This window comes from Parasteatoda tepidariorum, chromosome 10, assembly GCF_043381705.1.
Source record: "Parasteatoda tepidariorum isolate YZ-2023 chromosome 10, CAS_Ptep_4.0, whole genome shotgun sequence".
In the NCBI taxonomy this organism is placed as follows: domain Eukaryota; kingdom Metazoa; phylum Arthropoda; class Arachnida; order Araneae; family Theridiidae; genus Parasteatoda; species Parasteatoda tepidariorum.
Window position 1 is genome coordinate 58,990,816 of NC_092213.1, and position 15,939 is coordinate 59,006,754.

Consider the following 15,939-nt stretch of genomic DNA (forward strand, 5'->3'; position numbering starts at 1 on the left):
AATAATTTATTTTGCAAATTATAAATTTTTAAAAATGAATAACTGTTTCTCTTAGATCTAAATAACTTCGATTTAGATTTCAACTTTAACGCAGAAAAAGAAATCGGAGTTTCATGCTTAACTATAAATCTTCATAACCATAAATTATTAAAATCCTAAATATAATATTCTTTTCTTGTTTTAGTCTAAATTAATACAAAATGATGAAAAATATGTTTCAATAAAAATTCTGCTTCAAAAGGTTAGAACAGTTTTGAGATATATTGTTTTTATTTTACATTATGTATAAAATATTGTGTTTCAATGATATATTTCATGAAATTTTAAGATAACTGTGTATAATTTGTGTTACTGAAAAATAGTATCGTAATTGAAAATTGCTTAAATTTTTAATTGCAGAAACCCACCATGGTGGAACAGACGATCACGGCTAGAGAGGATACTATGTGGAGTATCAGGGATATGTTTAGTGATGTGTACTGCAATGGCAATTGCGCTTGCAATTATCGGCTATCATTATCAAACAATGAAATCAGGTAAAATATTTTCAAATGGACTAATAAACTAACTTTCCTCTTTAGTTATCTAATAGCTCAGAAAAATTGATTGAAAAATAAATCTAACGTTAAATTAAACACGGTGAAAAAAATTCTTCTAAAATTACTGCACTGTATAGTAAAGATATATCTATTAAAAAAAACATAATTCTGAAAATATAACCATACTATACGGTATTCAAGCCATTCATATGAAAACAGTTTCCGTACATATGGTAATGGTTTATTGGTAGCTCTCGTTTTCAAAATTATAGCTCTTATTGCCACACATTTAGTAAAAGAAAAAGAATTGAGAAACCAATGAAAGAGAATAAATGGGTTTTATATCATGCTCTAAGACAAGGTATCATAAAATTGCAATATTTTACCACATTTATCAAATTTCAACGCATATTATAAAACAATATTTTATTGTTTATTTTATCAAACTTATCATCAAAACGCTTCGGTAAAATTAGCATAATTTTTGAATAATCAGAAACACAGTAAATTTTATTATGTTCTGGTAGTTTTGACAATAGTCTTTTTTCTAAGTTTCAATATCAGACAGACCTGTCAACTCTCATACAGACAATACACACAATTTTCATACAGACCTGTCAACTCTCAGGTTTCAGGTCAGAGTTTCAGACTCTTGTGTTCGATTTCAGAATCTCCGACCAACAAGGTATTTTTTTCTGGATTTTTTTCTAAATAACACAATGAGTTTGAGAAACCAGTCACATTTTGCATACAGCCCCAAAACTCTTGCTCCTAGATAAGTGATTTTTTAGCTCGAATGTGTTTAGTTTAACGTTAATTCCTTTCAATTTTTATTCCTTCCTTATTCCTTTTTAGAGCCATCCCAGATTCATTTTTCATCGTTAATTCCTTTATGTTAGAGAAATGTTTCTGATGAATATATCAATGTTTTTCGAATATATTCATAATATTTATAAGGCTTTTTAATTTCAATAAGGTGTTTTGATTTGTGAAATTAATCTGTATAAGTTTTTTTTCCACATTACATTTTCTCGATGCTGAAAATTAGGATTTCAAATTCACTAAACGAAAGAGTATTTTTTTATGCTCTTTTATTTGATATAATAAAACAAATAACTCAACTTTACATGTAAAACCATTATTAGTTTCTTAGTGAAATATCGTTTACTAAATTTTTTTTTCTTTTTCTCGGAAACGAAACACTTTTGAATTATTTTTCCTGGAATTTTTCAAACATTTGACTTTTTTTAAATTTGGTTAAGATATGAAAAGAAAAACTAGCTCAACACATATGTTTGATGAAAATTATGATGTGTTGCACAATATTTGTTTGACACGTCGAAGTGTTTAGTTTATATGCGACATTTTCTTGTAGAATTTTATGGCTATAAGTTTCATTACATAAAAAACCTGAAAATTCATGCCTTGATTCCGCATTAGAAATTTTTTTTTAGTATTTTTAGAAAATAAAGCTCAGAATGTAAAAAATATCACAATTTTATATACAAAGCAAATTAATCTCACGATTAAAAGCCTCTTAATATGCGATACGACAAAATTAGCTATACTCAAAATCCATAATATTATTTTCTTAAATCCAACATTTTTAGTATTTAGCTTAGCATATAATTTCAAAGTTCTTCATTTGGATAATTTAAAAAAAAAAAAAAACTAAAATTTATTGACTATTTTTCGTTCTAATAACAACGAAAGTTAAAAATTACTGCGATTATTGAAAAAATATTTTCTTTAAACTGAAAACTGATGTAAGTTCGAAAGCTGCAAAAATTCGGGATAAAATTACAGTATTAAGTGCCGACACTTTGGGTGCATCCTCCATATAATATGCCATGTTATACTGTAATTTTTATTTATTTAGATTGATTCTATGATTTTAAGGGGATTATTACTGTAAAAATTTCTGTATATCAAATTTTTTGTTCCGTAACATGTACACTGTAAAACAATCCGGATTAAATTATGGTAAAAAGGATTGCCCTGAGTCCTAAGTAATCCGTAAAGTATATTTTACTGTAAAATACCTTAAAATTTTATACCGTTATTTTTGCAGCAATATCTATTTAATCGAAATGATTCAAAAATTTTATAGTAAATGTTACGATAAAAATTAAGGCATATCAGATTGTTCCGCAACATTTTACTGTAAATCATTTAGGTATAACAAAAACCCTGAGAGAGCACTGCACCCTGAATGCCGTTTCCGATTTACTCTGTACTTATATCACTTTTATCATCTGATGTCTAGAAAATCCTTACATAGTCTATTTTTCGATGAAACAAAATTGAAAATATCCATAAATAAGTTTTAACTTAATAGTTATACTCCACATATTCCAAACAAAAAAATTATTCACGCAAAAGAGTTTTACCTAACACATTTTTTTTATTCTGATTTTAAGAGAATTCTCCGTATTAAGCTTCGAGTATTATATCCTAAATGCCGTTTCCGATTTAACCTGTACTTATATCACTTTTATCATCTGATGTCTAGAAAATCCGTACATAGTCTATTTTTAGATATAACAAAATTGAAAATATCGACAAATAAGTTTTAACTTAATAGTTATACTCCACATATTCCACACAAAAAAAAATATTCATGCAAAAGAGTTTTACATAACACAATTTTTATTCTGATTTTAAGAGAATTCTCCGTATCTCTTCTGATTTTAAGATAATTCTTCGAGTATTATATCAAGTATTGACAAGAAAAATAAACGTGTTGCGTTGAGGGAAAAGATAGCAGCTCCCCGCTCCTCTCTGTAAAGGTTGTTTTTCCTTCTTAAGAAGCTTATTACGGAAAAGCGGCAGTATTGGGCAAAATTACGGCTTCTCCGTGAAATAAGGCGCAATATGTGAATTGAATAATAAGAATAAATTGAATATATGAATTGAATATAGTACTTACCAACGGCTATCAAAGAAGATTTAAGAAGTTTTTTTACTGATTCTTTATTTCCTAATATTTTTTTTATTTCATTTAATTTTAATTGTTTATTAAATATGCTAATTTTATTTATTTTCTTACGTTTATTTATAAATAATAATTTTTTTATTTACTTTACAAAAATTCTGGTGAGTGTGTGTGTGTGTGTTTTTTAATAATAATATGAACTGAAATATTACTTCGACGATTTTTTTTAAAAATCATTCGAAAGAAAAGTCAATGCAATTTTTTTTAAGATAAATTTTAAAAAAAGGTTTCTAGATTTTTTTTAAAAATTTTTTTAGTAAGTTAAAAGATTAATTTAAAAAGTCAAAAATCTAATTTTTCGGTTATTAGTTTTGTGTTTTTATGATATTTTATTTCTTTCATTCAATATTATAAATTTCGCTTATTGCATTTATATATACAATATTCTATTAAACGAAGAGTCGAAGATATGGAAACGTAATTTCATTTGAAATTTTCAAAACAGGAAAAAAAAACCATACTTTTATTTGATGAAATACGGTAAATTAATTTACGTTATATAAGTATTGGTGAAAATTATATTTTAAATTTGACTGAAGTACGCAAAAAGTCTTACACTTTAAAGACTTAAACTTTTCAGCTACTTTTCAGGTTATTGGCCATATCTTAATCTAGGTCTAATCTTTCATGTCTAATCTTTGTCCAGGAATTTAATTGACAGTTGAAGTCACAAGAACCGAATGTGTCTATTTTGCACAAAATTAAATGTTATTAAAGTGGATAAGTGGAACAAGGATAATTACTTACACTCATAACCTCTAATTTATAATATTTTGAATGCTACTGTATGAGTTCTTAACCACCTGTGAGGTCCAAATTAAGAAAACAAATTAGTCCTACATATGAATAATTTAACTAACTGAAATAGAGTTACAAAAACAGACCTATTACAGTTTCGTGTCACTAACAAAGAACGTATTTCAGTAACGAAACACAGAATTTCGTTTTCACAAACATACAAAATTATAGTATGCTTGTTTATGTGGTACTATTTTTACTCTTTAGCGGTTGCAATATTGGTAAAGAAACATATTTTTTTAAAAATAAAAGAACTTTTTCCAAAATGTTTCGAACTTGGTTTATTTTAAAAAATATTTATACATAAAAAAAAGATTGAAAGAAGAGTGAAGAGATACGTGACTTTATTAATATCTTTCAGTTTCTACGTGTCATTGATTTGCTCTCTGTTGTTTTCAACACATATCGAAAACTCAAATAATATAAATACTCATAAAAATTATATTTCAAGCTAAATGAAAACTCAAATAATATAAATACTCATAAAAATTATATTTCAAGTTAAATGAAAACTCAAATAAGATAAAAAAAATTCAAATAACATAAAAACTCCAATATGATAAAAACTCAAAAAGTACGAAATCACAAATAAGATAAAAACTTAAATAGTATAAGAATTCAAATAATATAAAAACTCATATAGAATAAAAACTCAAACAGCATAAAAAACTCGAATAAGATAAACACGCAAATATTTTAGTTCATTTAATTCATTTCATGTTAATCTCATTTACTTAGCGAATGAAAACTATACTTATTACATTTTACTTTTGTTTTCTAGGTAGCAATTCTGACAGTTTAAGTCTTCCCAGTAATGCTGACAAATTAGTGTATTCAATGTACAATGTCATTACCCCACCACATGCAGTTGGAATTTGCCTCAAACCAGGTTGCGTAAAAGCAGGTAAGCTTATTTCTTAGGCTTTAGTGCCTGACGCTATTATCATTCGATCTTTTTCAGCTTTTTTGCTTGATGGTAAAAAGCTGAAGATTCTTGATGAAAAATAAGCAATACACCCATTCTTAAACTATTAACCCTTTGACGCAGAATTTTTATTAAGCATATTTTTCATACGTTTTTCATTATTTGTTTTAATTTAAGTCAAACTAAGGGGGGAATGTTCATCATTTTAACAACTTAAGGTTATGAAATACGGCATGGATCACTGACTGCAAAAGGTGAAATTTTTCAAACACCGCTCACTATCAAATAATTATTTTTCATATTTGCAGGTATATTTAGATCTAAGAGAAACAAGTGTTTATTATTGAAATTTCTCTAATTTAAAAAATCAATTATTCATAAATGTTTGAATATGAATAAAAAGAAAATCTTAAACCACATTTTTAGGATTTTACATTTTAGTACAAATATATTTGCGATAATCAAACAGATTTCTTAGTAACTATTAGACTGTTTTTTTTTTTTAAAAAAATGTGTATATACATATAATTGACACCTGTGTCACATTTGCGTTGAAGGTTTAATGGATAACTGTATGGTAAGATAGTATTTTATCGTTTGTCTCCAATTTAAAAAAAAATTAAGAAAAATCAGATCAAAATTCAATGGTTCAATGGAGATCAAAATTGTATGGTTTGCTACGTTCTGCTTAACCAATTATTGAAATTATTAATAATCAATCTGGAAAACAATTATTCATCTTTACTGAATCTCAGTACTAGTTATTAAGATATTTAACAAAAGACATTGATGACTAAAAAACTATAAAAACTGCTCCCTTGTATTTTAGCTCATTTAAAAGGAAATAATTTCAGAGGCGTCTGTTTAAGCTGTTTTTCGAGGGCTCTGTAGTCACATGAAGTAAAATTTTTTTTTAAAAAATAGAACGCTATTTTGTGCGCTTGGAAGAATTAATCTTTGCTGTTAGATCAGGTTTAGCCTATCTTAACCAGAACCCTGCATGCTAATTCTATAAGCAGCGCAAAACGTCAATATGTGGAAAAGCCACAATTTATGAAACTGAAAAGCGTTTGTGATCTAATTTTTCAAGTTTTAACTATTTTTTCCAAAGATGTATAATCTAATCTCTTAAATATTGCCCAAAACTGATCATTATTTATTGATTTTGGTAATTTTTATAAGTATAAAAATCACACTAAATTGGTGATTTTTAAAAAAATTTTTTTTTGATAACACTCGAAATATTTAAGTTATTTGTCCGTTCTAAGGCTTAGATAGTTCTTTTCTTTACTGCAAGGTGGTACATATTTTATAAAATTATAGCCTTTCCTCGAGTGTAAGGCAATTAAACGGTGTCATTTTTGTGCTTTCTAGGGTGAAAGAGCTTCAATAAACCTTGTTAAATTTTTTCTCTTGACTGTTATGACAAATGATAATTAATTTGAGAGCATAAAAAAACATTGCAATACTAAAATGTATTACACTTTGCTGTTTTTTGTTATTATTATTTCTGAGCAAAGTATGATTATCAGCAGAGAAAATGTTGTATAAAAAGGAAAAAACATAAACTGCTATTTACAGTGATTTCTTATTTCTCATTTACTTTGCAAATACTTATAAATACTTTAATTTATCGTGTACAAGTTGAATTGAATTCGAGTGAAACTCAACTTATACTTTATGATGCAGTTTAAAATTGTATGTTTATTCCATATTACAAGCAATGCTGTTGATTTAGAATCAATCTTATAAATGATATTCTTATAAGTAGCATTATTTATTTATTTTCATTTATTGAACCACGGAATATTGAGGCCGTGTTCAGGTTAAAACTTCGTGGTTGAATCTTCACTGTAGAAAATTTCACCGCCAAAATCTGCCGATCAATAATTTTGCGTGAGTAAAACTTCGCTGACCCTTAACTTCGCTAACCTAGAACTTACAGGCAGGGTTGTATACAAAGTTTCATATTTTACTATTTTAATTTTAATATTAATTTACATGCAAAGGAAAACTCATAAGCAAATTATTTAAATTATAAAATATCTTGTAATTAAATTTTCAAATTTAAAATTTTTGCATTTGTTAAAATTAAATTAATTATGAACTTAAAGCATTAAAACATTAAATTTTCGAAATTAACTTTTCCAAATTATCATTTCTATTCAGTTTTTTAGATAAAAATAATAAAATATAAAAAAAATATTTAATTTAATCTTTTTACTTTTATTAGAATTATATTATTTATGAAAGCTTTTTTTATTGAAATTTATACATAAATTAACTATTAATTAATCTGAGGTTTTGTCCACGCAAACTTTTTTCCGCCAAGTTCAGTGTGACGAAGCTTCGACCGCGAAGTTTTAACCCATTACCCCTACTAATACATTATAAAATAATCTTTTGAAGGATCTTTCGCTATAATAAAAAATTGAATGAATAGTCTGTTATTTTAATATCTGTTGCGAGTTCATTACATTTATTTGTAACTGATGGATTAATTTTCACCTATCAGTATCTACTCATCAGTATCAGTTGGTGCTTTCTCTATTCTGATGGTGAGAATGGTGCAAAAATGAGTTTAAAAAAAGGCTATAGTTTCTTAAAAATGAAAAGTATTTGAAATGGAATTTTTTAACATATTTAAAAAAAAAACTACGAGGCTGCGTAGTTTGCATTTAGAAAGAAAAAATCAAAATTGTTCGTTGGTTTCAGTGTTCTCATCTAGATATTACATGAATGTACAATCTAGAATCTGTGAACTAAAGGGGCCCATAAAGATATTTTTCTTGGTTCATTCATTGTTTGAACGCCAATAAAAATGTATGAAAAAAAAGTATCACAAAATGTTTTTCAACTTTTCTTCGTAGCAGTAAGTAAAAATTCAAAATAAAAAATAGATAAGTAAAACAATTATAATTTCAAAATTCTATTCGCAACTGTAATTGTTACAGTACTAGCAGCTTTAGTGACAAATACATAGTTAGTAAATTCTGTAAAAACTTAATAATGCATAAGGTAACTTTTAGTATTAATAAAATTTTACTTTCTTTCGAGAGCCTAAACATTTTGATCTGGAATCCTGAAACTGGAACGGTTTCGATTTATTTGCAGTAAATATTTTTATTTTAATTTTTGCGATCTGCAAAGTAAAAAAAAAAGTTTTTTGAATTTTACTTTAAAAAGAAAAATAAATGCAACCGGCATTTTTGCAATTATGATTTAGGTTATAATGAATCCCATGATCACATTTTCTGGTTTTTGTGGCCCACTATCCAGGAATTACAGAGCAACCCTGGATAATAGAATTCTAGCCTAATTGGCGCCTTTTTAAAAGTTTTAAAACAAATTATATATTTAATCTGTTTGTTTATTTTAAAGTCAAGCTCATTCCAGAAAAATAGTTTTCTAAGCTTTGCATCGACATAAAGCACTCAAACTTCATCCTTTTTATATTTTTCTTGTCGAAAAGTTTTTGAAGAACACTCTTAAATTTAGAAATTACAGTTTATAATCATATCTGAAAGTTTATTAGCAACATAAGGATGGCGGAAAATTATTCCATCATAATACTTCGCATAAATGAGGAAGGAAATTAACTTCTTTAGTTTCTTAAAACTTACTTAAAACTACGTTGTCTCGTTTGTTAAAGCTAATTAATTGAAGCACATCATTATTACATGCATCTACGTTACTTCATTCATTAGAGTGATAAAATGACAAAAATAGTTTTTCACAAACTTAGCCTATGATGGCGATTTGACATGTTCGGTAATCAAACTGTTAAGCAAATGAGCCCATAATAAAAGTTAATTAATGCTTATGATGCATTAGAGTTTCAGTTTTTGTAATTACCTCATCCATTATCATAATTGCGATGCATTACATAACATAATAACATCCAGTATAAATTGTTAATATGCTGAGAAAACATGTAAGTTCTATGTTTGCAGTTTAAATTAAAAAAAGAAACGTACTTCTTTTTTTGCACATGTCTATGAACGTTGAAAAGATTGGTTACTTTTTTCTTAAGATTCGATGATAATTTCTATTTATACTATAATTTGCTTACACTGTAGAAAACTCCTTTTCAAATTACGGAAAGAAGAACTGGCACGCATGGCGCCAGTATTTTTCTCCGTGAAATACATTTTTACTGTAAAATGTTGCAGAACAAAAATCGAAATGCCTTATTTTTTACAGTAATATTTACTATAAAGTCCCTTTATTGTAATTAAATATATATTACTGTAAAATTACAGTAATATTTACTGTAAAATGGCTGAATCTTTGTAATTAAATAAATATTAATGTAAACATTTTAAGTCGATTGTCTATTATTCCATTTAATCTTAGTAAATCATCAAATGGATTAATCCTTCAATCTTCCTCATCAGTCAAGACTTTCTTACTCCCAGTTATCTTCTTAAATAATAGTCCTTTTAGCGGGTAATTTTATTTTCAAACTGTTGGTTTTACTAAATAAAATATTTTAGTTGACCATCTCCCAAATGTAAATGTAGTTGCTCATGGCTCACATGGTGAAGATCCCTACTTTAATGGAAACCTTTTGCATTATCTGAGCAAAACAATTGCAGCTTTGTCGAATTTTTACACCTGGAAATGTCGGATTTTTACACTTAAACTTTTTATACACAAACTGGTCAAGAGAAAATCTTACAAATCTTGTAAAGAAATCCAAATCCGGCATAAAAAAAGGGTACGTTTATTCATATAAAATACATTTTTGTGTCTAGTTTCGTAACTTAAAATATAGTTTGAACTAATTATTAAACACATTTAAGGTGAGAGCCTCCAACCATTAAAATTAAGCCTTGATACTTGAAAATCAGACCATTAGATCAAAAGTTATTCAGGTTTGTTTGTTTTTTCTTGCACAGTGTGCGCCAGCATTCTAAATCAATTCATAAGGCAGCGTGCATGTTTAAAGCATAAGAAAGGGGGAGGATCCAGAAGGAAAAAAGAGCTGCTACTTACCTAAATAAGTTATTTTTTGAAAAAAATGTGAAAATTCCTTGAGACTACTACTTTTTTTTTCTCTTTTCCTAGCTGCGACAATTCTAAACAATATTAATGAAGAAGTTGAGCCCTGTGACAATTTTTACGAGTTTGCTTGCGGAGGTTGGTTGAATAAGCAAATAATTCCTGACGACAAAACAGCAGTCAACGTATTCAGTCTTTTACAAGATGATTTGGATCTCAAATTAAGGGGTAAGTTCTCGATACAAAAAATACGTTGTACAAACATACAATTGCATGTCATAAAATTAAACTAAAAATTATTTTAATTAAATTATTTTAATTGAATTATTTTAATTGAATTATTTTAATAGAAATTTTAGTACGTAAAATTTAAATAAACGCTTCTTCAAAAGGAAAGAAGAATTTTATTTTTAAATGAAGATTTTATTAAAAAAAAGTATCAAAGTGAATAATATAAAAAATGCTTATATTGACCAGAAGAAGCAAAAAAAGTGTTGAATTCTGGGTTTTCGAAATGTTTAGCACATTTCATTGTTACTTATTTTTGTCTACGATTAAGTAATCGTACTTCAGATACCTTTTACAATTTTATGGTTATTTCTTATATCATAAGTAAAATCCCAGTTTGATATTTTTGCTTCTATTAATTGCTATTCTTCAATGCAATTTACATTTTAGTGTGGAACAAGAATTTGTTCCGATAACTTTAAAAACTGTTATTTGATTCAAAAGTTTTATTAAAATTAAGCAAAAAAAAATTAAATTTCGGACAATGAACATAATAATATTAACACAACATTTTATAAAAAATAAACAGCAGTAAACATAAAATATGAGAAACACATTAAATTATAAATTATAGAGTGCTCATTTAAAAAAAAAAAATCTTGCTTGAAATATATTGTGACTAGGAAGATAGGAAACTTTGAAAAATAAGTTGCAGTTTCACTCCCAGCTCAACGTTCGTAAATATTATTCGTTCATATCTGAATCCAAGTTTATGACTAGAGTCTAGAAACTCTTACAACTCTATGAATTTAGTTCAAAAACTACTTTTGAAAATGCTTGATCTTGGTTAAAATTAGAAATGGGAAAAAAGTTGCAGTTTAATTCCTTCAACGTGAGTATCAGTCTGTCAAATAGCTTAAAAATCGTTCGCCCAATCTGTAATAGTGCAAAAAGTTCCTTTGAAGTTTAATAACATATAGTTTGCTGCAAGTTATTAGTTTTCAAAAGTTTATTTTTTATTAAACTTTAAAGTTTAAAAAGCAGGTGTGGAATATTTTAGATTATCAGTTTGAAATTATTTCAATCAATCAATACTTTTATTGATTCAGGGTGATTCAATACAGTGGTTACAAACTTAAATGAAGCTGTTTTGGGGAAAAACATGAAACATTAGAATTATTACATTATCTCAGCTTAGGCATTCTATAGAGTGGCTAATTCTCTTGGTGCAAAGTATGAAATACAAGAGTTATTGTTCACTTTTCCTAGTCGTTGACTATAATACCTGTATAATAATTAAATATGAAGAATGATTATTTAAAGTAATTCTGAAAAATGATTAATGAAATTAATTCATTGGAATGATTAATGAATAACATTTTGAAGAATGATAAATATATTCGGCGCAAAGAATGAAATACAAGAGTTACTGTATACTTTGTCTTAACATCTTATAGATTATCTGTATATTTTTCATTAATCTTTATAAAGTATTATTAATGAATAGCATTCGATAGGCTGACGAATGATTTTCGGGCAAAGTATGAAAAACAAGAATTATTGTTCCTTTGGCCTAGACATTGACCAGAATATCTAAATAGTTAATTCTAAAGAATGATTATTTAAAGTAATTCGATAGAATGATTTATTAAAGTAATTCTATAGAATGAGTAATGAATAGCATTTCATAGAATGATAAATGTATTTTGTTCAAAGTATGAAATACAAGAGTTATTGTATGCTTCGTCTAGTAATCATATAGAATATCGATATATTTTTAATTAATCATTATACAGAGTGATTAATGAATACTATAGATTATCTGCGTATTTTTTATTTATCTTTATGTAGAATTTTTAATGAATAGCAATCTATAGACTGATAAGTGTTTTTCTGACAAAGTATGAAAAAAAGGAATTATTGTTCACTTTACCTAGACCAATGACTAGAATATCTAAATATTTAATTATAAAAAATGATTATTTAAAGTAATTCTATAGAATGATTAATGAATAGCATTTTATAAAAGGATAAATGCATTTAGTTCAAAGTATGAAATACAAGAGTTATTGTAGACTTTGTCTGGGAATCATATAGAATATCGATATATTTTTAATTAATCATTGTACAGAATGATTGATGAATAGCATTTTATAGACTGAAAAATGCTCTTTGGGCAAAGTAAGAAATAAAAGAATTATTGTTAACGTTGCTTTGTCAATGTATAGAATATTTGTAGATTTTTTATTAAGCATCAAAAAGAAGGATTAATGAATAGCATTCTATAGAATCCCTGATTTTATACATTGTCAGTAACACATAGACTAGATTCTTTTACTCATGTTTCATTTACTAATGTAGAAAATTGTATTCATTTCATATTTATGCATCTTGAAAAATATTTGAGATACATACATTTGTATCCAGCATAAGCTCACTACCAAATATTTCGAACTTGTGAAATTTCTTCTTTTTAATGGAATTCAGAGCCATCATGACTGCATGTTGAGAGAGCTGATTGTGCATAATTTATATAGCCCCATCTCATGAAACTTCCATCTAGTACCTGTGAAAAATTTATCTGGTTCCAGTAAAACACACTATACCTTTTGGGTATCAAGATTCAATTAAAACTTTCATAGGTAAACGAGGTTTGCACGCTTAGTCAAACGCAGTATAGGAATCACTAAATGTTTTTTAATGAAAATGTTGGAGTAATGTAACAAACGTTTAAATTTTTCAAGAGATTCCAATGATCGATTCCGCGATTTTCATATAGAAATGCATGTTTCAAAGCATTGTGTTACGACTTTGTGGAAATTCTAAAAACTTGTACCCATCTCAACTCAATACTAAGAGACTGCTTGATATAAAATTATCACCTTCGGAGATAGTGAGGCTTATCACTATATTACAGTAATTCTTTCAATTTGTAGTAATTCTTACATTTTCATTATTTGTAATTATATTTTTAAAATGTGTATTCAATCATTAGAAATAAATTGTCTTAACGTAAAAATACGATTTCATTTTTTTCTAGCTATGGTTGAAGGAAGTATAAAAGAATCAGAATCTCAATACATTTTAAACTTGAAAAAAATGTATGATTCTTGTATGAACACTAGTAAGTATGTTTTTTTCTATAGACTTACTTCAAAAACAAATACCGTACAATTGTAGTAAATATATAATTACTATTCTGTATATATAATTTTCAGTATTTATTTAAATAATTACAGAAGATCTTATGATATTGAGTGATGTAAAATTCGATTCTTAACTAAGTAAATGAAACCGAACATTCTCTACCAGTTGGTTTGATTTTTAAGAAATTTTTTTAATTGGATGCACGCTCAGTGACGTCATCGTTGTTAAATTTTGGCATTCATAGACTCAAAAGCCGATAAGGTTTGACACACATGCGTAACGTCGCTTACAGGCATCCAATCAAATCTCATTTAAATCACATGGTTAGGTATAATCACGTAACTCTTCTGGAGTTGCTAGTACCCAATTCGGGAGAATTCAAACGAGTTTCAATTAGTTTCAATGTTTAGAACAGAATATTGTACCTTCGAGCTCTTTTTACATCTAGTTTTTACTTTTAATTATAATCAGATTTTTAATCTGACGACAACTTTTAAATATCCAACGTTTTTATTTATAAAATATTGTTTCCATCACAAACAATTTGACTATAAAAATTTGTCTGTCATTTAAAATAAAAGTTGCAAATTGTTCCAAAATACGCTTTGCTGTGTTATATTGTTATACAGCATTACATTAAAATATACTTATAGAATATGACATTTATTTAATAGATTACGATATAGTAAAACCTTTTAAAACAAAAGATATCTTATGCATTTAAAATTATACACATCTAGTTCCTTAGTACATATTCCCTGGTACAACATACGAATAATTTTTAAAATTCTTGATTTTTAACAGAATGCACTTTCTTACATATTGCCCCGAAGTACAATCATCATGTAGTTTAAATATATCGGCGTTGTAAAATTGTGGTAAATTCAAATGACCTATACCATTATTTTTTATAACTTAAACATTTAAAAATAAATTTCCTTTCTATAAGCTAATAAAGTTTCGCTGAATAATTTTATAAATTACTACTTCGAAAATTAAAATAGAATTAAAAAAATTTACTTATGAGTAATAATTACTTTTCGGGCCTCGGCATTAAATCAATAGTTGGGGAGTTAACTTTTGTTGTGATGTCAAGTATCGATTAAAGTCACGCTTAGAATAAAATTCATTCTACTGTTATATTGAGCTCTTGAAAATTACCAACATCCTAAAGTACAGCACTCTTTCTTATTCTTTTGTTTATGAAATTTACTTTAAAAATTGAAAAAAAAAATAAAAGTGATAATTCCTGAAGTGCATTATTTTCGAAGAGTGTTTTTTCTCTCACCCAACAACAATAAGATTTAAAATATATTTTTAATATTTTTCCCAATCAAAGAATTAATTTAAAGTTTTTTAGATGCTTAAACTTAAATAATAACAAGCTATATTTAACGCAAAATATTACGCCCGAACAGGGACTCGAACCCTGGACCGTTAGGTTAAAAGCCTAACGCTCTACCGACTGAGCTATCCGGGCTCGATGGACACTTTAAAATAACATTTCATAAAGGATACAAATCTTAGATAATTACGCAGGCATTTACACAGCTGTCACGGAAATTGTAAACATTAGATAAAACATCGATTTCGACCAAAAGATAAGTCTTCGTTACGCGTGCAGGGTTATGTTTACTTATTGTAATTTTTTTTATAGTATTTGAGTTAATCTTAAAATAAATCTTCTGTTTTATTTTTCTTAATTTACGGTAACAACTGTTCAAATTTATTGAAATTACATGAAATTTTGGAATGTTTTTTCGAATAAAAAATAAAATATTGTGCTACTCGTTAAAAAATTCGTAAATTTTTTACTTTAAAAAAAAAAAAATTTTTTTTAAGCGTAACTATACTATTTTTGCATTAATTTGTGCAGATTAATTTCAAAATTTTTATAAAAAATAGTTTTTGCTCTATTCGCAGTTGAAATGAACCTTTTCTTTTCATTACCTTACTATAAATTAAACCATTATTTAAACAATCATTCAGAACAAGTCAGAACGATTTTGATGTAGCTTATAATTTGAAGGAAAAAAAAGAAAGAAAAAACGCTTTTCTTTCAATTTTGTACACTGTATTTTCCAACATTCAACTCTAAAAAAATCAGTTACTTCCCTCGAAAAAAAAAGAAAAGAAAAAGAACTTCAAAACGGAAATAGTAACTGGAGGAAAGTTAAAAATTGTTTTAAAAGTTAGATTTTCGACCCCATACAAATATTTGAAGATTGTTCTCTCCTTTTTACCGTTGCTTTAAATTTACAGAGAGGGAGAAACTTAAATATTACTATCTAAACATGTAAAGT

At 26.8% G+C, this 15,939-nt stretch overlaps 1 protein-coding gene and 1 non-coding gene across 2 annotated transcripts in view; one reads left to right on the forward strand and one right to left on the reverse strand.

Moving 5' to 3' along the window:
• The window catches only part of LOC107443070 (neprilysin-2), a 103,476-nt gene that overhangs the window by 49,734 nt on the left and 37,803 nt on the right, over positions 1-15,939 (forward strand). The window contains exons 2-5 of the mRNA XM_043046407.2: positions 400-536; positions 5,114-5,236; positions 10,328-10,489; positions 13,530-13,613. Coding sequence (XP_042902341.1) covers positions 400-536; positions 5,114-5,236; positions 10,328-10,489; positions 13,530-13,613 — 506 coding nt within the window. The remainder of the gene's footprint in view (positions 1-399; positions 537-5,113; positions 5,237-10,327; positions 10,490-13,529; positions 13,614-15,939) is intronic.
• TRNAK-UUU (transfer RNA lysine (anticodon UUU)) lies at positions 15,044-15,116 on the reverse strand. Its single transcript has one exon. It is a non-coding gene; the product is annotated as a tRNA-Lys (tRNA).